General features: G+C 38.1%; 1 protein-coding gene across 1 annotated transcript in view; it reads left to right on the plus strand.

Annotated features, from left to right (window-relative positions):
* Positions 1-25,725, plus strand: part of LOC309823944 (contactin-associated protein-like 3) — a gene marked incomplete at both ends in the record, with an annotated part of 187,812 nt that overhangs the window by 158,393 nt on the left and 3,694 nt on the right. Inside the window, 8 exons of the mRNA XM_082656618.1 lie at positions 3,783-3,953; positions 4,646-4,864; positions 7,560-7,799; positions 8,386-8,613; positions 9,903-10,036; positions 10,857-10,944; positions 24,798-25,028; positions 25,249-25,320. Of these exons, the coding sequence (XP_082512744.1) occupies positions 3,783-3,953; positions 4,646-4,864; positions 7,560-7,799; positions 8,386-8,613; positions 9,903-10,036; positions 10,857-10,944; positions 24,798-25,028; positions 25,249-25,320 (1,383 nt within the window). The remainder of the gene's footprint in view (positions 1-3,782; positions 3,954-4,645; positions 4,865-7,559; positions 7,800-8,385; positions 8,614-9,902; positions 10,037-10,856; positions 10,945-24,797; positions 25,029-25,248; positions 25,321-25,725) is intronic.

Consider the following 25,725-nt stretch of genomic DNA (forward strand, 5'->3'; position numbering starts at 1 on the left):
TTCACAGGGTCACAGGGTTTTAATTTTGTGTGGATATAATACACATGGCAACAACAACATAAACAGGAGTAGGTAAAAGGACAAAATTGTTGTCAAAGTTTTTACAAATCACTTGAAGTGGTTAAAACATAGATTCTAAGCATACTAAGAAAGGTAAGTATATATATTGTAATCCTTAAAGGAACCAATTAAGAAACTGCTATACAAATAGAATACTGAAAAATGTTTAAATAACCCAAAAGGAGACAGAAAAAGGAAAACAGAAGAACAAAAAAATAGAACAAATAGGAAAAAATAATAAAATGATAGAACTAACATATCAACATTTGTATTTAATGTAAGTGGTCTAAGTAAACCAATTAAAAGACAGATTGCTGTGACTCAACTATAGGCTGTCTATAAGAAATTCAATTCAAATATAATGACATAATAAAAGAATATGATGGAGAAAGATATACTACACAAACATGAATTTAAAGAAATCTGGAGTTTTTACTAAAATTTTTGCTTGCAAGCAAAGAAAATGAATACATATAAAAGGACCAAGAAGACTGAAGAATCTTAAATGTGTATGCTAATAACTGAGCTTCAAAATACATAAAGCAAAAACTGACAGGGTGGAAAGGCGAAATAGAGAAATTCATAATTATCATTAAAAAGTCCAATACTGCTCTCTCATTAGCTTATGGAACTAATAGAGGGAAAATCAGCAAGGATATAGAAGACCTGAATGTCACCAGAAAACAAATGAATCTAATCGACATTTATAGAATACTCTACCAACAGTAGAATACACATTCTTTGCAAATGCACATGAATCTTTAACCCAGATACAGCATATTTAGTGTCATAAAACAAACTTTAACCAATATTAAACAATTTAAATCTTACAAAATGCAAGATTTGACGTAATTGAATTAAATTAGAAATAAATAAAAAAGATAGTGAGAAGGTCTCAAAACACTTAGAAATTGAACACCAAACTGTCAAATAATACCTGAGTCAAGGAAAGGTCTCAATAGATACGATAAAATATATTGAACTGAATGAAAATTAAAGTACAGTGTATCAAAATTGGTAGTATGCAGTTATAGCAGTGCTTAGAGGGATATTGAGAGCAATAAATGCTTATATTATGCAAGAAAAAAGATCTCAATTCAATAATGTAAGACTTCACCAAAAAAAAAAACCAAACTAGAAATAGAAGAGAAAAATAAACCTAAAGCAAGCAGAAAGAAGGAAATAATAAAGAATAGAAATCAATTAAATTAAAATCAGAGTATATAAAAACAAAAAAAGATTCTTTTAAAATATTAATAAAATTGATAAACCTCTAAGAAAACTATCCAAAGAAAAGAGAAGATAAAAATGATCAATATGAGAAATGAGAGTTGGGATAACACTACAGACCCCACAGACATCAACAGTATAATAAAACTATACTACAAACAACTCTACACGTATTAATTCTACAACATAGATGAAGTGGACCAATTCCTTAAAAACCGCTAACAGCCAAAACTTTCTTAAGATAAACCAGACAACTGGGATAGACCTAATAGTATTAATGGAATTGAATTTGTAGTTTAAAACCTTCTGAAAAAGAAATCCAGACCAAGATTGTTTCACTGATGATTCTACCAAAGAAATAATACCATATCTACACAACCTCTTTCAGAAAATAAAAGAGGAAATTCTTTCCAACATTTTAAGGAGAGCATTGCTTTGATATCCAAACTAGATGAAGAAGTGCAAAAAAATGATAACTACTGATAATGTTATTACCAACACAGATGCGAAAATCCTCAACAAAACATTAACAAATAATCCAGGAATATTTTTAAAAATGCACCACCACCAACTGCAGTTTATCCCATGATGCAAGACTGATTCAGTATTTGGAAGATGATCAGTTTGATCTACCACGTTAACAGTCTAAGGAAGACAAATCACTCCAGGTGCTTTTTCTATATCAATTAATATGAACATTATAATTTGAATTATTATGATAACAAATTCAACATGATAATTTACATCAAAATAGCATTTATAATAAAATTCTTAGCAAACTAGGTATAAAAGGAAAATTCTTAAACTTAATAGGACAGTATCTGTACAAAACAGCTAGCATCATAATAATTGGTGAAAAACTGAATGCTTTCCCCCTAAGGATGGGAACAAGATAAGGATATCCAATCTCACCACATCTATTCAACCACTTTGATCATATGGGAAGTCCTAGCCACGGCAATAATGTAAGAAAGAAAATAAGTGCATACAGGCTGGAAAGCAAGAAAGAAAACTCTATTCACACGTATATACATACGATTGCCTACGTAGACAATCTCAAGGAATGTCCCCCCCCCCCCCGGCAGAAACAAAAACAAAAACCCTACTAGGTCTTATTAAGTGAGCTCAACAAGGTCACAGGATACAAGGTCAACAGAAGACAAATCAGTCATATATGCTAGCAATGTATAAATGGAAACCAAAATTTACAAGACAAAGTCATTTTCAGTAGCTAGAAAGAATATAATACTTAGGTACATATTTAACAAAAACATGTATAAGATCTGTAACTCATCAAAAAGTGACTAAACACTGAAGAAAGGAATCAAAGAATCTAACTAAAGGGAGAGATATACTGTGTTCATGGATTGGAAGACTCAATATAGGAAAGATGTCAGTTCTCTCCAAGTTAAAAACACACTTCACCAAAGAGGATATAAGAATGGCAAATAAGCACATGAAAAGATGTTCAACATCATTACCTATTAGGGAAGGCAAATTAAAACCACAACGGGATACTACTACACACCAATTTGGATTGCTAAAATAAAAGAAATATATACTCACAATATTAAATGCTGGTGAAGATATGAAACAACTGTGTCTCTTATACATTGTTAATGGGAATTAAAAATGGTACAACCACTCTGGAAAACTGTTTGGCAGTATCTTATAAAGTTAAACTTACTTACCATATGACCCAGGGATTATACCCCTGGGAATTTACCCTACAAAAATGAAAACATATGTCCACACAAAAACCTTTACACGAATGTTTATAGCAGTTCTATGTGTAATTGACCAAATCTGGAAAGACCCCTAGTGTTCTTGAATGTGGACAAATAAACTGTGGCAGATCCACAGTTTATCTGGAATATTACAGAGCAGTAGAAAGGAATAGATATTGACATGCAACAGCTCGAATGAATCTCAAAGGCTTTATGTTGAGTGAAAGAAGCCGATCTCAAAGGGTTGCATGCTGCATGACTCTATTTATATGCTATTTGGAAAAGGCAAAACTATAGGGACAGAGACTAGTTCATGATTGCCAGGGCTTAAGGGTGGTTGGAGGTTGTGACTATAAGGAAATAGCAAGAGGGAGGTTTTTGGGGTAATGGAACTGTCTTTTATTCTGATTTTAATGATGGCTATGCAAATCCACAAATGTATTAAAAGTTATATAACTGTATGTCCCTAAAAAGTCAATTTTACTTGATGATAATTAAAAAAATAATATTGTTTTTAAAAAAACACGGGTCACTTCCAAAGTGATTGTCCCTCCACTCAGTTGCAACCATGTCCAGGTTCTTAATCTTCAAAAGAATCACTATTTGGACATTCATGTCATGGCTACATGTTCAGAAGAACCACAAAATGAAGGCTTTTAAAGATAAATAATGCAATGAATGGTAAAAATCCTAGAAATATAAAAAGTAATTGTTGTTTGTTTTGTTTCATTGTTATTTTCACTTTTTTTTTCTTCTTGTAAACAGATTCATTTTGGAATTCAGCTTCCTTCAATACTGAGACTTCATACCTTCATTTCCCTACATTCCGAGGAGAGCTTAGCGCTGATGTGTCTTTCTTTTTTAAGACCACAGCTTTTTCGGGGGTGTTTGTAGAGAACCTGGGGATCACAGACTTCATCAGGCTAGAGCTGCGAGGTGAGTTGCCCACCCTGGGCAAAGCCATGGGGTACTCATTAACAATAACCTCGTTAGTAACGTAATTTCTGATGTATTGCCATGTTTCCTTTGTCGGTTGTATTTCTTGATTAAATGCTAAAATTCTATGATTTTAAATAATTATTTTTAATAGAAAGTAAAACAGTGATTCACGAAACATACAACAGTCTATACAATTCCTTGTTGTCTTAATTCTATGTGCAATCAGGATATTAAACCAAACTGGTCAAATAACTGCTGACTAAATCACAAAATTATGTGATTTAATTGACTAGTCATACTGTTTATGTATGTAGACAAAGCTTAATTTCTTACTTTGTGAATTTCACATAGTGCTTTTAAAACTATATTAAGATTTAAACCACCTTTAAATAAACTCACTTATACCTATGAAGTCAGATAAAATGTTAGTTGTATTTTTATAGGTAAATATCTCTATTGCTTAGGGCTTAGCAAGATGAATAGTAAACTCTAAGAAGAAGTATGTTAAAGTCAGCTTTGCTTTTTGCTTTTGCTTTTTTTTTTTACCAGCTCAGACTGACATTTGTCTGCATCAATATCATGGTCTTCTTTCATAAGGAGCATGTCATGGTGCTTTTTTCATGTCTACTCAAGACCAAATTTTCTCCCCTGTGAATGAATTTGACCAGCTCTCCTATCTTTATTTCCAGCCCCTGCAGAAGTGACCTTTTCCTTTGATGTGGGGAATGGGCCTTGTGAGGTCACGGTGCAGTCCCCCACTCCCTTTAACGACAATAGGTGGCACCATGTGAGGGCAGAACGGAACGTTAAAGAAGCATCCCTTCAAGTGGATCAGCTCCCTAGGGAGACCCAAACTGCCCCAGCTGATGGGCACGCCCGCTTGCAGCTCAACAGCCAGCTCTTCGTGGGTGAGTGCTGCTAGTGGCTTGTAACTGAGCTGTGCTGTGAATGCAGAGGTGGACAGAGAGAAAATCACAGCTACAGCAGTAGTGATAATAGTAATTGCCACAGGGACTACTATCGGCCCTGGTGGGAGGCAGAGATAGTGAATAAAATCCTCTGAACTGAGAAGGAACTTTGGGACTGAAAATCGAAGCAGGCAACTCCATAAAGTGCAATTATGAAGTTTATTGTGGGTAACTTACATCCAGGGGACGATGAGCCAGAGATGTTCACAGCTGCACTTCGTGCCATGGAAAAGGCTCCTGGGGGATTTAAAGGAGCCAAAACTAAAAATAGAATCTGACTACCAAGTGAGAAGCACCCATGGTTAGGAATCGGGATTTTTTCCTCCCCAAGGGGGGTCTCATGACCATCTGCATCAGCAAAAGGCACTCTTCCAGTTTTCATATTAGATGAAGGCAAGGGTAAAGGTTGATAAGGAACTTATCTGGCTGGGATGCATTCCGTGTGAGTAAGCTAAAGCTTAGTCCCCCAGGAAGAGGAGGGGGTGGGACTGCGGGCCTAAGATGGAGCTGACAAAAGGGAGTCAGTGTGGTTCAGCCACACAGACACTATGTACCAAGAGCTCATTTAATATAAATATCTCTGCTATAGATTATTGTACCCAATTTGCAGATGAGATCATGGAGGCTCAGAGACATCAAGGGACTTAACCATAGAAACCCAACTGGAAGGAAAATCCAAACTCGTGTTGGACTGATTCCCAAGCTTGCACGCAATATCATAGACGATTTATGTTTGTTTCAATTACTTCTTATCCATACTATTTATAAAACAAATAGCAATTTTTATCCATTTCTCTCACTTCACTTCTCAGTATAGTTAGAGAACCAGCCCCGTAATTGGGACAAAATCCTCCAGAGTCCCCTCAGAAACAGGCCATAGGAGCCCAGGGAGGCTGAGGCAGCCTCGTGTGACTGGACACAGCAGGACTTTCCCCAGCCCAGCACCTGGTTCCTCTCAGTCCTGCACTCCCTCCGCTGCTCTCTTGTTGCAAATGCCTTGTTTAGACCCAGAGCTGGCTCATTATTCTGCTGTCCATTCTTTAAAGATTAAAGCTCTGGGTAGTGGGAGTCTTCCCTCTAACTTACATGCTTATTCTTTATTATTGTTTGTTTTTCCCAAAGGGAGAAACAACTTTTGCTACATTGCTTTTTAGATAACTCTATTCTAATTTGGAAACTAAGCAGATTAACGAAATAGCTCTCACTTGGTCTTTTCTCACATATTTTAAAGTAAATAAGGACACAGTCCAATGAAAAATTGATATAAATCACAAATTAGCACACAGTCTGCTTTGCCCGGTGATACCTACTGCTGTGTCCAGGAACTAATGCTATTCAGTGAATTTAAGTGTGTGTGTATGTGTGTGTATGTATACAGCCCATGGCACCATAAAACAGCTTCAAGCACAGTTAGTTCTTACTGAGTTGAGGCTTCATTTTAAATTATCAAACTGCAAATCAAATTAAATAATTCTATTTTCTGACTTATAGTCCTGAGGATTAATTAGCGGAATTTCTAGGAACAAAGTTTGGATGGAAATCTACCTAGAACTAGTGTTTCCACTATGGTAATATTTCTAAAGCCTGAGGAGTTAGTTGAAAATTCAGATTTGGGGTACCTTCCCCAGGCCCACTGAATCAGAATCTTTTGGAATAAATCCAAAATCTGTTTTTAGCAAACACTCCAAGTGACTCCTGTGCTCCCATATTTATTATGCTCACATGAGAAATGATAGAAATATAGGGGGATATATATTATTTGGTTAATGTTATACCACCTGACCTCAGAGCCACCAGGATGGAGTATGAAAGGTCTGAGGTGCTAAATTTTGGTTTTACCCCTTCTGCCTTCTTTTTCTTTGTTCTTGCCTCAGTTCCTTTTCACAGCTTTATTAGTGAGAGCTCTTCTAAGTAAGAATTAGTATTTTATATATGTGTAATAGATATGCTATATAAATATATATACAAATTTGTAATATATATTATATTAAATACATACACAAATTTATATATTACAAATTTATAATATATATTACATCGCAAAGATTTTTCAACTATGTAACCTTTATTATGCATGTCATTGTTTGTAAATTTAAACTTTAAAAAGGATCAATGGTGTTTATTTTGTTCTTTAAGAAAGGAACAATGTAGGGGCTTCCCTGGTGGCACAGTGGTTGAGAGTCCGCCTGCCGATGCAGGGAACATGGGTTCGTGCCCCGGTCCGGGAAGATCCCACATGCCGCGGAGCGGCTAGGCCCATGAGCCGTGGCCGCTGAGCCTGCGCATCCGGAGCCTGCGCATCCGGAGTCTGTGCTCCGCAACGGGAGAGGCCACAACAGTGAGAGGCCCGCGTACCGCAAAAAAAAAAAAGAAAGAAAGGAACAATGTAAAAAAATGTCTTTCTAAATATAACTTGAAGAAGTATTTTTAGAACAAATATTTACCAAGTTCAACTTAAAAAATATTTTCATTAATGGTCTGTTCAGTGCCATTTGATGATTCTTAACTTTTGACCACAGCCTACGTTTTCAGAATTATATTTGTTCATAAAACCTTGGCCTCTGTTCAAAGTGAAGATGAAATCCTGAAAAAGACACCCAGGAACGTGTTTGCATTTGCAGTGTTTCCCTTGTAGGTGGAACAGCAAGCAGACAGAGAGGCTTCCTGGGATGCATTCGGTCTCTAAGGTTGAACGGGCTGGCCCTGGATCTGGAAGAAAGAGCCACAATGACGCCAGGAGTGGAGCCAGGGTGTCCAGGACACTGTAGCAGCTATGGACACCTGTGTCGCAATGGAGGGAGGTGTAGAGAAAAACGCAGAGGGATCGAATGTGACTGCACCTTCTCTGCGTATGATGGGCCATTCTGCGAGAATGGTGAGTGTGAGCGAGGAGCAGCTTACAGGGAAAGGATGGAACATTTGAACTCTATGAAGACGTTTCTGGCATTTGACACTGTAAAGAAAAGATCAGGCAGTTCTCTGTAATTAGCTGAAGTAGAATTGTTTCTGTCCCAAATGCCTCCATTTCACTTGGCAGGAGGTATGATTCTATTCTTTTGAAGGCCGTTGACTGCTTCTGTTAGATCTGATGTCACCCGCTCTGGATTTCTCAGAGGGTCATCAATGCAACACTTTGAGGAGAGCAATAACCTTTTAACTGTATGTTTACACTGGACATTTAATTTTCTGTAATCCTAAGATGAAGCCTTTTGGAGGTAATAATAAAATATTGTTACTCAGTTTTGGGTTATGGGAATATGGAGAGATTATCTTTTTATTTATACTTTATTGTTTTTCATCTTAAATTTTTAAATTAAAAAGCAGCAAAGCACACCATTATTATTTTCTCTTTTGAGATATTTAAGGATTAGAGATATTCTTTAAATATACAGAAATATCCATAAAACAATACATGTGCACTTACATATTGCTAATATAACCAAAAAGGCATGTCATTCCAGAAATTTCTGCGTATTTTGGAGCTGGCTCCTCAGTGATTTACGACTTTCAACATTACAATGACACCTTCAGTAAGAACTCCAGCTCCTTTGTGGCTTTATTTCATGAGGATCTGACATTGACAGGAGAAATGGCCACACTGAGCTTCCGGACCACAGGGATGCCCAGCTTACTACTCTATGTGAGCTCCTTCTATGAGGAATACCTTTCAGTTATCCTCGCCCCGAATGGTGAGTATCTTCACCACACGAACAAGAAGACTGACTTAGGAGAAATCAGGACCATAAGGAGGGGGCCCTTTCAATGCTAAACTACAAACAAGAAAACACAAGTGCATCCCTGTGACACCCATGTTATTAGGGTTGGTTTGTTTTCATTATAACCCCAAATGTTTCTCACTAGCCTTACCATTTCAGTGATTAAATTAAGATGGCTTTCTTCTATAAATATCTGATCATTTCATGTATCTGATGTTCAACTGTGCTTCTTGTTATTGGTAGGGAGTCTTTCCTTCTGCATGTGAATAAATTAGTGTCACAGTTCATTTTGAAAGAAGATATTTTATGCATGGAAAATATTTCCTCCTTCTTGGAAGGGAAGTAAAGAAGTGCATTAAACCATATAGAAAGCCAATTTCCATGAGCATCAGATAAATATGATTGCTCTTTACCCATCAGTGTTTGGGAACTCAGTTATGCCCTATCTGCATACAAAGAAAAGTGGGAAGACAGTTACCTAACCCATGGTCACCAGTAAGAGAACAGAACCAAGACGTTCCAAGTTAGAGAGCAAAATCAAGCTTTAACCTTTTCTCATGGAGAATAAAAGGGAGAAACTTAACTTCTGGAAAAGATTTCTATGATCACTGACTGATAAGATATATTACAGGTGGTACCAGAGTTACCAGGTAGAGGGTGCATCTATGAAGGAGAGCAGTGTGTGGATTGGAAGATTTGGATATTGTAGCAAATCACTCACTTCTCTCTTTTTGCTGCTTCTTGATTATGGCAGAAACCTTAGAAAACATTTCTGGTTCTGCAAAAAAAAAAAATATATATATATATATATGTGTGTGTGTGTGTGAATGTCAGTGATACATTAAAATGCATTAACATAAGTCACATTAAAAGAAGTTATGCTTATAGAAACTGAATGTTAATATAACGTTGCTTGAGGTTTTACCATTTAATAATATGAACACCACATGAATAATGAACTTCAAGCCTAGCTTGGCATTTTCATATGCTTAACTTAGACTTTTTCCTCTGGTTAAGGAAAATGGAAGAACTTGGAAAAAGACCATTTGTCTTGACTTTTAAGACTGTGTAATTGAATTCTGAATTTGGCCCCAGAACATCACATAAATGATTACTAGTCCAGGAAAGGTGACTATTGTACACTTGAGTAAATGCTCCATAGATTCAAGTTATATATATATTTTAAATGTGTCTTAGAACCTGCATTGGCGGTTTTTATAAAATTATATTTCAGTTAAAAATGTCATTTTTCTCTTCTTTAGGAAGTTTGCAAATCAGGTATAAGCTAAACAGACACCGAGAACCTGATGTTTTTAACTTTGGTTTTAAAAACCTGGCTGATGGACAGCTTCACCAGGTGAAGATTAACAGAGAAGCAGCAGTGGTCTTTGTCGAGGTAAGGTTGTAAATTCAACAACAACAACAGTAATCAAAATTGTGATGCTCAGAATATATGACCTAAAGCAAAAATTTGATAATAAATCCTAGTAAAAGAAATGCACATCTGGCACTCTTCTTCCATAAGTCTTGCTAGGTCGATGTGTTTTGTTTTGTTTTGCAATGTCTGTTTGTTTAGCAAGAGACTGTCAAAATTATTATTAATATTTGACCACTTAAAATACAAAGCTGTCTTCATTGGTTTTACTTTATTTGGTTGGGAAATATTGCATAGTTTATCATAGTGACTACTGGAGATATTTCAGTGGGAACCTATTCCCACTGGGTTACAAAAGAACAAATGCTACAGAAATTTAAACACAAGGGAAAAAGCAAGATCTTGCTTAAAGTGGGAATACATTTTGAAAAACATTGGAGTCTTTAAGTCACACATTGTCACTGGATTTTGAAGAATAATCTTTTATATTGAATCTGTATGAATAATACATTTTTCTGCTCATGTTACAAATTTCCTCTAAATAAGTAAAAACTTTGAGGTTCAAAGTAGCTCTTGCATTTCTTTGTGGATTGTACCAATTATAGATACTTAAATCATAAAGACAAATGTAGGGGAATGGGATAGGCAATGAGGTGGAGTTGAATTTGAGGTGTTACAAGAATTGTTTATGATACACTTTTCTCCTTTAACCTTTGTGATAGTAGGAACATATGGCTTATTTTTTTTTTATCATTTTTCTTGGTCTTCCTTTGATTCCCATCCTCTTATCATCAAAATTGCTTGACATTTTGATGTTTATATCATGTGGAACATTTAATAGGTTAACCAGAATGCAAGGAGACAAGTCATCCTGTCTTCAGGGACAGAATTCAATGCTGTCAAATCCCTCACGTTGGGGACAATTTTAGGTAAGTGGAAGAAAGAGAGCCCCCTCCCCCCACCGCCCAGTGACTGGGATTGGAAGTGTTAGTTTGCAGACACGGGAAGCATTCATCATGCTGAAAGAAGCTCCTTGATATATGCATGATTTCCCAGTGAGTGACAGTCAAGGTAGAAGCTTGTACTCTTGTCTGAGTGTGCATATAATCACAAGTAAGTGCTGCTTGCGAGTTGAACAAGGGCGTTCCTTGAAAAATGCCTCCACACTTACCCTCTCACTTGGCAATCAAGCATAATGAAACTTTGCATTTTTCTAACAATTCAGGAAAGGCAAAATCAAAGCAGATATAAGTTCACAAATTCTGTAGTAATCAGGGGTCAAATGCAGAAATCATTTTAATGATAAATCTAGATTTATGTTTAAGAAGGAAGAGAAAAGGCTGCTTATTTTCTCTTAGCAAGCAAGCTTTGGGCTGTGGTCTGGGCCCTGCCTTGCCTGTGAGCTGAGGTAAAATGTGTTCATTGCTCCCAGCTACTCTTGGAAAATCACAGCCTAAATATCCTACAGACATCCTTTATGGCTTCCAGTTATGCTCCATAAAAATGCCGAAGTAAAAAGCATACTTTACTATTTAGACATCAAACTCTTGATGCCTTTTTTCTCCCCTTGTCACCAAGAATTACATTGCAATAAAAACAGATATTGAAAGTTATTTCTTTTATTTTTGATTATATATAAACTGTATGTTTTATTGCTATTTAAATGATATCTAGGGGAAATCCTCTTGTGGCATGTTTATTATTCCTCCTCTGGTACTTGATACTCATATGGCTATATTTCGTCCTAAGTAATCGATGGAAACTTATTAGGTGTTCAGCCATTTATACATTGATTCTTTTGGTCATTTCTTCTACCCCACAGATATATGTTACATCACCAACTTGAGAATGTTAGAAAAGGCACATGAATGGATGTTCAAAATATGTCGAGAATCATAGTAACTATTAAAGCGATCACGTCTTTCAAACAGATGATAGGCAATGAAATGATGACTTCTTATTTTTCAGACAGAGGAAATGTTATGAATGCTAGTGCTCTCCAAGGGTGCTCTTGTAAATGGTAATAACAAAAGTGTAGGGTTTCCCTGGTGGCACAGTAGTTGAGAGTCCGCCTGCCGATGCAGGGGACACGGGTTTGTGCCCCTGTCCGGGAAGATCCCACATGCCGCGGAGCGGCTGGGCCCGTGAGCCATGGCCGCTGGGCCTGCGCCCGGAGCCTGTGCTCCGCAACGGAAGAGGCCACAACAGTGGGAGGCCCGCGTACCGCAAAAAGTGTAACATTTAGACGCTGCAGCCTAACTGTTAAAACAGCCCAACTGTTAAAAAGGCAGATTAATCCAGTGCTCCTTCACTGGTAAGAATAGAGTTTTAGCATGGTATAGTGAATAACAACTTCAGGCTGAAGCGGCGGTGGTCCTGCATTGTAATCATGCCTTAAAGGTAGATGAAGACTCTGGCCTTGATGATATATTGACAGAGTGGTAGCTTGTGCTGAAGGTCCTTTCCTGTGGTTCATTGTTCTAGTCGCACTCCCCACATGTGAGATAGTAATGGTGCAGTTACCACAGAAATAAAAATGAGAACATTTGTTTCCCACTGAGTGCTGGGAGATGTTTATACCTATCACAACCCATTGTAGAGGTGAGTATTCCAGTCTCCAATGTGTGGTTTTGATGTTTCTCAGGCATTTCTGACATCCCTGTTTTCATGATATTAGTAGATTTTTTTATTCTATTTAAAATAGTGGCATAATTTTAAAAGAATTGGAAAAACAAGCAAACCCCCAAAAAACAAAAACAAATTGAAAAAACAATTCAAAGGAATACTGCTCCTTCAACTTTTGTCCATGAGAATAACAGTATATGTTTAAATAGAGATTATGAAATTCCTAAAAGTTCAAAGACCACGTTGAGCTTTAGAGAACAGTGAGATAGAACCCTATCTTTGGCTGTCAGCCCAACAGTTATAATTGTTTTTAATATCCAAATGGAGAAGAATTTGCTCCCTTTTTTATCTGATATTGAGCTCTACTCTCTGGCCCGACGGATCCTTGGTCTGAGCAGTGAGTAATTGATCACCCAAGGGATGTGCAAGCCGCAGAGCTGAATTTTTGTCGAGTGGGTGCAAGCTGTGTGTAGAATGATGGTTCTGTCTGCCCCCAGATCTGATCCCTCCTCCACTACCAGATAGAAGTCCGTGCTTACTCTTTCCCAGCCTGGAGGACAGATATGGTCAATAAACAAAACAAACACAGACCACACACAACTTCATGCCCTCAGTGACTCCAGCATCTGATAGGAGAGATGAGGCATATTCAGAAATGTCTGTGACCCAAAGTATGAATAGAAAGTTGCTATCAGTAAGTGTGAAATTGACAGAGGAATATTTTTAAGGACAATTCGGCTTCAAATGTATGATCTATAAAGATATAGGCAATAGATTACAAAAATCGACTTAATCATTGAACTGCATTATATGAGGGGATTGTTTTAATAAAAAAGTAGAATAATAAATTTTGTTATATAAATTTTTATTTTCCTATAAGTTAATATATAGAGGACAGTAGCATGGAACTGAAGGTGTTAATGTTTTTATTCAAGGGTGATATATTCAAAAACATCTCTCTCAGGCCACAGAAATTAAAGTTGAAACTCAGCAATGAAGTTTATAGCCTGAAGCAATTGAATCTAATAAAATTGTAAATATCCATTTCATCTGTACCTAGAGGTATATATCTTGATCAAAGGCTAATTAAATGTTTCATGTTTTAGATAACTTTATTTTAGGATGGCTTCTGTTCTGCTGCCACTCTCAAATCAGTTACTGAGTACAAGAGGACTACAGTTTTGTGTTCAGATTTGGCGAGTATAAGCAGAACTGCCTTTCACTAACTTATAGTAAAGTAGACCAACAGATTGGCTAATAAGGAGCTACTAATTTCCCAAATAAAATAGTCCCAAACTATGACAAGTTATCCAGTACTTATTTCTTGTTAGCTATTTTGACTCACTGACTTATCCATTCATTCAGAAATGTTTGGTGGTCCCTAATATGCACTTATATTTCATTGGACATTTCGAATGCCTCATAGCAAAATATACTACCGTACCTGCCCTCAAAGCACTTGTGGTATAATACGAGATACAAACAATAAAACAGTGTTCTAATGATTAACTAATCATTAGTCATTATTATTATTTAGTCATTATTATAACTAGTCATTATTATTATTTACCTTAGTGTGCTATGGAAGAATGGTTCCACATCATCTTCTAATTAACATGCTCTTGTTCTTTCCATTCTTCAATGATCTTATTAGTGATGACCAATCAGGTTAAGTTTTCCCAATTACTATAAAATAGTTTTAGTATAATCCTACTTTAATGTAAATCTTTAGATTTCTAGTGTTCTGTGTAGTTTTAACTCTGATAGGATTTATACTCCCAAAGTATGAGAGCTTTAAAATATCAAGTAAGGGGCCCTAGCATTTTTGCTAAATTTTGTTTCTCTAAAGACTTTTGTATATTTGGTATTCTATTCATTTCATTTTTTGTGCATTTAAAAAAAAACAACAAAAATAACAAACCCAAAATATCAAAGCAAAACAAAAATCTGCTTTTGAAGTGTGCAGACTAAAGATATGTCTTCCTATCTCTTCCTGGGGGAGAGTACAATTCACATCAATATAGTCATGTGAGTAAACCTTAGTAGGCCAGTTATCTGTGGGGTAAAGAAAATCCACTGAAGAATTGTATGTTGAAAAGGAGCTCCATAAATCATTCATGGAAATTACCTACTGAGATTTGAATAGAGAGACTAGAGTTTAGATATTAAAAACTCCATTGACTTATATGACATATATTAGTCTTTCCTATGCTCTGCCTAAGAGTTTATCTCATTTAGAAGAAATTCACATAGAAAGACACAAAGAGTTTATAAAATTTCAGGAATATGAATGTAAATGAAAAAATCCTCAACAAAATATTAGCAAATCTAATGCAGTAACATATAAAAATTATTATATGCCGTGACCAAGTAAGATTTATCCCAAGAATTTAAGGTTGGCTCAACAGATAAAAATCAATGTAATGTACCATATTAATAGACTAAAGGACAAAAAACACATGATCACCTCAATAGACACAGAAAAAACATTTGAAAAAATTCAGCATGCTTTCATAATAAAAACACTGAACAAACTAGGAATGAAAGGAACTTCCTCACATGGAAAGGGCATCTGCAAAAACCCTACAGCTATTATCACACTTAATGGTGAAATAATGGAAGTCTTCCCCTAAGATCAGTAATGAGATGAGGATGTCCACTCTTACCACTATTGTTCAAGACTGTAGTGAAGATTTGAAGGAGGGCTGTTAGGCAAGGAAAAGAGTAAAAAGTATCCAGATAAAACAGGAAGAAGTACAATTATCTCTGTTGGTCAAGGACATGATCTAGTAGGGAATCCATGAAAAAAGCTATTAGAGTTAATAAACAGTTTTGGAAAAGATACAAGACCAACACAAAAATTTACTATATTTCTATATACTAGCAATGAACAATACAAGAATAAAATGAAGAATGAAATAATAGAATAAATATTCTATTTACAATAGTATCAAAAATAATCAAATGTTTTGGAATAACTGTAACAAAAGAAGTGCAAGACATGTACACCGAAAACAACAAAACATTGTTGGAAGGAATTATGTAAGACTTACATAAATGGAAAGGTATCTGTGTTCATGGATTGAAAGACTCAACATTGCTAAGATGACAGTGCTCCCCAAGTTTGTCTACAGATTCAACACAATTTCTATCAACATCCAAATGGCCTTTTTTTTGCAAAAATTGACAAGTTGAACCCAAAATTCATATGGAAATGCAAGACAATCTTGAAAAGAAGAATAAAGTTTGAGGTCTGACCCTTCATGATTTCAAAAATTAGTACAAAGTTACAGTAGTAAAAACTGTGTGGTATTGGCAAAAGATAGACATATTGGTCAGTGGGCTAGATTGAGAGTCAAGAAGTAAAACTATATATTCATGGTCAGTTGACTTTTAACATTGGCGCCAGGACCATTCAATGGAGAAAACATAATCTCTTCAACAAATGGTGCTGGCCCAACTGGATATCCACAAGTTTAAAAAATCAGGTTGGACCCCTGCCTAACACCATATACCTTGGATTAGGCAACGGTTTTTTTAGAGAAGTTTTCTTAAAAGCCTTGGGTTAGATCATGGATTCTCAAAAGCACAAGCAGCAAAGAAAAATAAATTGGATCTCATCAAAATTAAAAACTTTTGTAATTCAAAGGACACTCTCAAGAAAGTGAAAAGACAACCCACAAAATTGAGAAAAAATATTTGCCAGTCCTGTATCTGTTAAACAGAATACATAAAGAATTCTTATAACTAAACAGTAAAAAGATATAACCCAATTTAAAAATGGCCAAAGGATCTGACTAGACATTTCTTCAAAGAAGATATACAAATACAAACATGAAAAGATGTTCACAATCATTTGTCACCAGGGAAATGCAAATCGAAACCACAAGATACCATCTCACAACCAATAGGATGGCTATGATCAAAAAGACAGACAGTAACAAGTGTCATAGAGGACATGGAGAAACTGGAACTCTTGTCCATTGCTGGTGAGAATGTAAAATTGTGCAGCTGCTGTGGAAAAACAGTTTGGCAGTTCCTTAAAATGTTAAACATAGTTACCAGGTGACCCAGAAATTCCACTCCTAGGTATATACCCAAGAGAATTGAAAATATATATCCATACACAAAAGGTGTACACAAATTTTCAGAGCAGTATTATTAATAATAACCAAAAATTGGGAACAACCCCAGTGTCTATCAACTAAGGATTAGATAAACAAAAGTGATGTACAATGGAATATTAGCCGTAAAAAGTAATGAAGTACTCATACATGGGACCACGTGGATGAACCTTGAAAACATTATGCTAAATGAAAGAAGATAAACACAAAAGACCACACAATGTATGATTTCTTTTATATGAAATGTCCAGAATAGGCAAATTCATAGAAACAGAAAGTAGTTTAGGTTTTCCAGGGGCTGGGAGGGAGGTTAGAGTGGGAAGTGACCACTAATGTGTACAGGATTTCTTTTGGGGTGATAGATCCTGCAATTACTGGGAAAGGTATCACAACCCTGTAAAAATCCCACTGAATTGTACACTTTAAAAGGGTGAATTTTATGGCATCTGAAATGAATCTCAAAAATAAGGAAAAAAATCCATTAGAGATTTATTTCTTTTGCTAATGCCTTTTCTGCACATGTACCTGGGAGAGTTAGAACACTGAGTCATAATTGGACATTTATTCTCTTGTGTGAATGAGTTTATTCAAGAACAGGGTTTGATGGGAAATAGAGGGGGAGAACTGGAAAGGCCCAGGATTAAGGACCTCTGAGATGGAGTGAGGGCACATCAAGAGAAGGCTGGACAAGCCTAGTCACAATTTTAAAAAGAGCTGATGAGCTAAAAGCAGCACACATGTAGATTCTGACATTATTTCCTTGTCATGTGAAAGAGTGGCAGAGACTATTGAAATGTCATTATAGGAAGAGTTGATATAATTTACTAAAGAATATTCTTCCAGTAAATACCTGCTAGGAGTGCTTGTTAAAGTGCTTAGGGTCCCAAATCACCCCTGATTTCTTCCCAGGTATTTGTTGCAAGTGCCAGGAATAGTTTGGTGTGGTGGGGTGGGGTGCCGGGGAGAGGGAATAATTCACTTCTTTCTGACTCTGAAAATCAGGTCCCTCCAACCCTGAGCTGTTCGAAAGACAAGACTGAAAAAGTCTGTCTAGCATGATTTTCTAATTATGTAATTTATTTAGCTAGCATAAAGGAAGTTCACTCTGGTTTCATCAACTCCAAAATAAATAGCAGGTTGATACTTATATTCAGTCTAGCCAATTTCATTCACTAAAATGTTTTTAACATTCATCCATGTTGTTGCATGTAATTGTAGTTCACTTGCTCTCGTTGCTGGGTAGTCTTTTATTGCATGACTATACCACAGTTTGTTTATTCTTATGTTGATGGGCAGCTGGATTGCTTCCAGTTTGGGACTGTTAATCTCCTGTATTAGCTTTATAGTTGTACCTCTTTGTATTTTTTTATGTTACTCTTAAGATTAATTATTCATCCTTGATTTATTATATACTACTTTGTACACTTCCCAAACTATGTAAAAACCTTATTTTTTTTCCATTTTACTTCCTCTTCCACCCCTTTTGCCATTGTTGTCATGTATTTTACTTTTACATATTATTTTTTTCCACAAGACATTATTATTGCTGTTGTTTTAAACAGTCGATATTCACTTCAATTATCTACATATTTACCCTTTCTGATGCTCTTCATTGCTTCCTGCAATTCCATGGACAATTCACCCTGTTTCCTGATTCTTGTTTGTAGATGAGAGCCTCAGGGAATCTTGGAAATGCTCCTTTCGCTATTCCACTGTTTACTGCCAGTGCCTTTCAGAAACACTGCTCATTGTGGGTAGCAGAAAGCTCTCCACACACATTTTAATTCTTTGTTCCTTCCTTTTCCTTGTGAACCTTTTGTTAACATGCTTGTTCCTCACAAAACAAGAAATCATCTCGTGTGTTGGAATGCATGGCCTTGGCAATATATTTTAAAGGCAACACTACCCAATACCTGAGACAGTTGAGAATATTTATGTCCTAGATTGTTGGAAATGTGATCGTGCTCTCAAGATTTCGTACCATAGACATTTTTTAAGAGAAAAAATGTATTAAATCTGTTTTTATCCAAAGTGATTTAAGGGGTTCTACTCAAAATTACAGTAGAAGTGAACTTTATCCTCAGCCCTTAGCTCACTTTTTCCTAAACATGACTTTTCTTCACATCCACGCTCAAACCACTTTCCCCTCCCCTTCTTTCCTAGCATGAAACTGCACCTGATTTCCCCTTACTTTCTGTTGATGCCTGTGTTCTCAAACTAGAGGTTTATCAGACATTTTCATCCTGATGTGTAAATTTCTAATAATGCACTAAGTATTCTCCTAAGGTTCCCCCATCTTTTTTTTCTCTTTACACTTTAAAGGGAAGAAAATTTTTGAGCCAAAAGGAAGGAACTTAATGATGGAATTTCAGGAGTCAGCTAACAGGGAAGATAGATTTGCACTCATTGTCTTTCTAAGCACAGTTCTGTTTTTTTTTTTAACATCTTTATTGGGGTATAATTGCTTTATAGTGGTGTGTTAGTTTCTGCTTTATAACAAAGTGAATCAGTTATACATATACATATGTTCCCATATCTCTCCCCTCTTGCGTCTCCCTCCCTCCCACCCTCCCTATCCCACCCCTCCAGGCGGTCACAAAGCACGGAGCTGATATCCCTGTGCTATGCGGCTGCTTCCCACTAGCTATCTACCTTACGTTTGGTAGTGTATATATGTCCATGCCTCTCTCTCGCTTTGTCACAGCTCACCCTTCCCCCTCCCCATATCCTCAAGTCCGTTCTTCAGTAGGTCTGTGTCTTTATGCACATATGGTCACCTTATCTTTGATAAAGGAGGCAGGAATGTACAGTGGAGAAAGGACAGCCTCTTTAATAAGTGGTGCTGGGAAAACTGGACAGGTACATGTAAAAGTATGAGATTAGATCACTCCCTAACACCATACACAAAAATAAGCTCAAAATGGGGCTTCCCTGGTGGCGCAAGTGGTTGAGAGTCCGCCTGCCGATGCAGGGGACGCGGGTTCGTGCCCCGGTCCGGGAGGATCCCACGTGCCACGGAGCGGCTGGGCCCGTGAGCCATGGCCGCTGAGCCTGCGCTCCACAGCGGGAGAGGCCACAACAGTGAGAGGCCCGCGTACCGCAAAAAAAAAAAAAAAAAAAAAAAGCTCAAAATTGATTAAAGACCTAAATGTAAGGCCAGAAACTATCAAACTCTTAGAGGAAAACATAGGCAGAACACTCTATGACATAAATCACAGCAAGATCCTTTTTGACCCACCTCCTCGAGAAATGGAAATAAAAACAAAAATAAACAAATGGGACCTAATGAAACTTCAAAGCTTTTGCACAGCAAAGGAAACCATAAACAAGACCAAGAGACAACCCTCAGAATGGGAGAAAATATTTGCAAATGAAGCAACTGACAAAGGATTAGTTTCCAAAATTTACAAGCAGCTCATGCAGCTCAATAACAAAAAAGTACAGTTCTTTTAATTCGGATGCTGACTTTGTGTGGACCTGTTTCTGGGAAACGCCACTTGGACCATAAGACTTGCCTCTACTCCCGGTTCAACTTGCTTGTGCCCCTGAACCTAGGAACTATAGGGCCAGCCCAGCAGGCAAGAGGAGGCAGGAAAGTGTGAATGAGAGAGCTGGGGTAGGAGTTTGCCCTCTGGACTGGAGGAGTAGTACACAGCAAAGTCTTAGGGTGGTATGTGAAGACCGTGGATCCTGGGGAAAGTTTGTCTTTCAGGGAACTCAAGACTTCCAAAGGGAAGGTCAACATTGCTCCACATTACGGTCCCCATCCTCTCTGCTCCTCCTGGAGCTGAGAAAGGGATGGATTATCGGGCCACATCCTTCCTACCGTGGTGAGGGTGAGGGTGAGAGACCTCTTCCTATGCTTTATAAGAAGTCAGATAGTCTGAATGCAGGTCTGCTGCTGACTATAGGGCAGAGAAGCTGCACTGTCCACAGTGTCAGGACCTGTGTATCGTATAACATCCTTAACCATGGAGTCCCAATAAGCAGTCCCAATAAATAAATAAGTAAATAATGATGCCACCACTAAGGGAATCTAAAAGCAAGAGTAGGGGTAGAGAAAGAAGAAAAAACAACAAATAAAATTTCCTGCATCAAAATAGAGCTATTGGGGCTTCCCTGGTGGCGCAGTGGTTGAGAGTCCGCCTGCCGATGCAGGCGACATGGGTTCGTGCCCTGGTCTGGGAAGATCCCACATGCCGCGGAGCGGCTGGGCCCGTGAGCCATGGCCGCTGAGCCCGCGCGTCTGGAGCCTGTGCTCCGCAATGGGAGAGGCCACAACAGTGAGAGGCCCGCGTACCGCAAAAAAAAAAAAAAAAAAAATAGAGCTATTGAAGAAGATGGAAGACAACTAGGATGAAACTTGGCACTCAAAGAGATTTTAATAAAGTCACACACACAGACACAAGCACCAACTCTAGTAATTAAAATAAATATGATTTTTCAAAATTTCACTGGGTGATCTAAAGGAGAAAATCATCACTGGTTATCCTTAAATAGTGGCATGGAGTATCATGTAGATGAAATGTCTCAAGCCACAGAGCAAAAAGATTAAGATGTAGAAATTAGGAGGGAAAAATAAAACATTTGGAAGTTAGATCTAGAAAACCTAATATGAATAGAGATCCAGAAAGAGAATTAGAAGCAAAGATAATACTTATGTATTAAAAAAATTTCTCCGAGCTAAAGGAAAACCTGAGTTGCAGATTGAAAGGACTCACTGATTCTGATGAGAAAAGACACACATCTGGGGAAATTCTGGGAAAATCCGTGAATTACAAAACCATAGAGAAAAATCTTCCAGACTTTCTAGACAGAAGTTACTAAAATGGAAAATAATGATATTGACATCAGCATCCAACTTCTCATTTGCAGCAATAGAATAAAAATGAGAGAATGGTATACTGCTAAGAAGAATGGTTGCAACTCATACATCTAATATATAATTTATCTGACCAGGTTAAAAAAAGATATTTTGGATGACAAGGAAAGATGATTGAGATTAAATACTAATCAAGTTTCCCATCTTAAGAAAATACTAGAGAATTACTCCAAGCAAAAAGTGAATCAAAACCATGACCTCAGGATGGAAAATTGACAGGAAACTGAGCACCAAACCTTTCAATGTATATTTATACCCACATGTACATGCATAACATAGTTACAGCTACATGATTAATGATAGGCTCTCCAGGTACATATAAATCCACCCATACACATTCACTCTCACAAATCCACATATATGTATAAATATTAAGTACAGTCTTGAAATACAGGAAAATATAATGCAATATGATATGCTACTGATGTTTCTTTCCTTAGTAACAACACTATCTAAAGACATGAAGTTAGGTTATCTTTAAAAAATGAATTCCACAAAATTGGCCTAATTCATTATGATAAATGTCTGCCTGAGATTCCTTCTGTTACCCTTGCCTAGTAGTGCTCAGGTCAGACTTTGACCAGGAACAGGAAAGCTAGTATTTGTCCAACAACTAAAACTTTTATTTTACCTGTAATTTTTTTTTTTCAGATGTTAGCCTTGCAAAAGTCCTGTGTTACTATTGCAGTGTCTCCCATTTTATTTCTTCTTGACATTCTCTCAAGTATGCATAAGCAAGGGTGCCTTTCTTTAAGAAATAGATAATATCTGAATGCAAAATTTAAAAAGTAAAGTCATCTTTAAACTACGCTTTTAATTGATAATCCTTTAGTTGGGTTGTGCCTAGCTCATTTTACTTCAGTGTACTTAAGGAGCTACCTGAAATTCCACATGCATAAAGATCTTTGATGTCTCGTATAATCAACTTGGCCAAGGTAGCTATATGTGTCAGATAGATGTCTATTATGATTATAACAATGCAAATGCATGCCCCCAATTTTAGTTGTTTTTAGAGGTCTTTTCCATAGCAAACATTTACTTTTGCAACTTTAAAATCATGAACAGAATTTTGTAAGCCCAAGTAACTCCCAATACATTTGCTGAAAATCTCAAAGTTAGGCCATTTTTCTTGAAGGTACAGCTCTTTTCCAAGCCAGAAGAAATAAGGATACAGAATATTTGGTTTCCAGGAATTATAGACTGAAATAGTGAGATGAAGTTTAATAGGAAAAACGGTGAGACCTGTAATAAGATTCAGGAAATCCACCCCATGGGTTTGTATGGGAGGCAACACTTGACCTCTCCTCTCTTAGGGTCTATGGCTGGACCTGAGAATTAAATTGACATAAGACAGATTAACAGGGGAAAAGCATACAGATTTTTAAATGTACATGGGAGTCCCTACAGGAAAATGAAGACCCAAAACGCAGATAGGTCCAAGTGTTTATATATGAGGTTGAACAGAGAGTGGTGATTGTGAAAAAGCAACTAAAATGTACGAGGAGATGAAAGGAAGATAGGGGTTATTTTAACAAGGTTTGTATGTACAGATTTCTCTGGGCTGGTCTCCTCATCTCTGGTCATAAAAATGTATTTTTCCTCCTGGTACAAAAAGGGCAGCTTTCCCATAAGAGTTTTATCTCCTGCTTTCAGGAACAGAAAGCGGATGTCAGTGTCCTTGTACCTGCTGTTTTTCAAGAAAATAATCCTTATGCCAAAATGGCATATTTGGGGGTGGCATATTCTGCTATCCTTCAAATAGAAGCTTCAGGGTATGTTGTTTAACTTTAGCGACAATGAGGATGTGTTTAGTTACCACGACATTCAGTAAAACTCAGTGGCATAAGATGGCAGCCAACTATGGATGTACATTTTTGTCCGGAGCCAATGCAAGTAATCTTTTATCACAAGGTCAGTCCTCTGAATTTCTCAGGTCACACCTTGAAAGGGACACATTTTTAAAAATTTCAATACCCAAACTGTCCACAGAAGGGTGGTAATGGGACTAAATTTATTCTTCGATTATAAAATATATATTGCATGCATCCTATGTAACAGACATTAAGCTAAGTGAAGGGGGAGGCAAGAATAAAACACACTGCCCACCACGGGCTTTCCACATGTTGCATGAGAGAGGGATGATCCAAGGAGAGTGACCTTCTGTAACTGATGCACCAGGCGAGGCTAGCTGGAAGTGTGGTTACACACCCCTGGCTTCAGAGTTCAAATGCCACTATTCACGAGTCTATAAATCACTTAGCACAATGCCCAGCCTATGGGAATCATTTGGTAAATTCTTGGTAGCTGTTGATGATTGTTTGAAAAAGAGGAGGCAACGCGCCTTTCTACACAAGGTGAAGTGAGAGGGAGTTTGACAGCAGATGCCAAAGTTGCCTCATACTTATGTGGTTTCCTCTGTGGGGGACATGGACGCTTCCCAGACTGATACATTTAAACTTGAAGTCTACAGCTAAGGGCCTTTGGTCAGATTTCGTGCCCACTGAGCAAGCGCACTGCGGGATGTAATCATAACTGAAGTGAACGAATTGATGTTCTCTCCTGTGTCCGTCGCTGCTCTTCTTCGGTCTTAATAACCAACTTCTGTCAGTTGGGGATGAGGGCGGGGATCAGAAGGGGGTTGATGGGGGGCAAAAGCCTTGATTTATGGACCCGGGACAGAGACCACCTTTGTGAAGAGGGGGAAGGGAAGTGTGGTGCGGAGTTCCCAGGGCAGCACTTGCAGTTACGGAGAGGCCCTCTCTGTGGGGCTCAGAACAGTCAGCCAGAATAAGGTGTTAATTGTGAGGAAACTGCAAGAAGGGATTCCCAGAACGCTGCTGTCCCCCAACCCAGGAGACCTAAATTACTGGCCACAAATGTTGTTAAAAATATTTTGAAAAATGCATTGGCGGAGGATTTCATTCGTCAGTGCCCCGTGACTGCATCCAAAGAAGCTTCGCTTGACTCACACGGGGAGTGAGCACCCGCAGGGCATCAACCAAGGCGGCAGGTACCGACTCTGGCTCTTTCCTAAACACGAAGGGCTCGGAGGGAAGTTCAGTTCATCACTGCTGCGCAGACTCAGGCTATTCCTGCGTCCCCGCCAGTCGCTCCTGAGCCCTAACGGTGTGTCCCACTTCTTTGCCCGCAGGACCTCCCGGCGCGGACCGCGACACGCAGCGGGCTGGCGCGCTAGGCTTCACCGGCTGCCTCTCGGCTGTGCGCTTCGGTCCCGCCGTCCCGCTGAAGGCGGCGCTGCGCCCGGGCGGGCCCGCCCGGGTCACTGTCCGCGGACACGTGGCCGCCGCGTCCCGCTGCGCGGAGGGGGCGGGGCCCGGCGCTCCAGCGCCGGAGGCGACCCGACCGCTCTCAGGCGGCGCAGGTGCGTGGCCCTTTGACCGCGGTCTTCCACCCAGTCTTCATCCCAGAGGTTTCCAAAAGTCCTCTTTTCGTACACCTTCCCCATTCCCTAGTCTTTCCATTCTCGGTTCTTCGTTTCAAATTCATTTCTGTCTCTGCGTTGTCTGCTCTTCTTTCAAATGTTGTGGATTTCTCAAAAGTTCTCCTTTCCACTCTCCTCTGTCATTCTTTTTCTACTGTAGGTCGTTCTGGATCAACAGATGAGGGAGAGCCCTTAGTTAATGCGAACAGAAGTGACTCCGCGGTCATTGGAGGTAACGAGGCCGCGAATGACCTCGTCCTTGGCGTTGTTGTCACTGTTAGCAAAGTCCAAAACATATCCGTGAGAATCCGTGCTGATTGTGAGATCACTGGCAGTGGCAGGCCACATACAATTGCTCATGTTCTTGACGTGATTGTACCGAATTCAGCCCCTTTGGAGATACTTAGAAGGAATCGATGGCTCCACTGAAACACTTTTTAAAGGATGGTTGCCAAACTACAGAATAATAAGAGGATTTTCATTTGAATACAGCCATTAGTATCTCTCAGGAGATATACATATTTAAGATGCATTTACTTTTACTTCTTTGATTTAAAATAGCCATGGACCTCTCAGTCCCTTAGCCCAAAACATTTAAAAATAAGATTAAAAATAAAACATACTGGGAGAAGCACCT

This window comes from Grampus griseus, assembly GCF_964374135.1.
Source record: "Grampus griseus genome assembly, chromosome: 6".
NCBI lineage: Eukaryota > Metazoa > Chordata > Mammalia > Artiodactyla > Delphinidae > Grampus > Grampus griseus.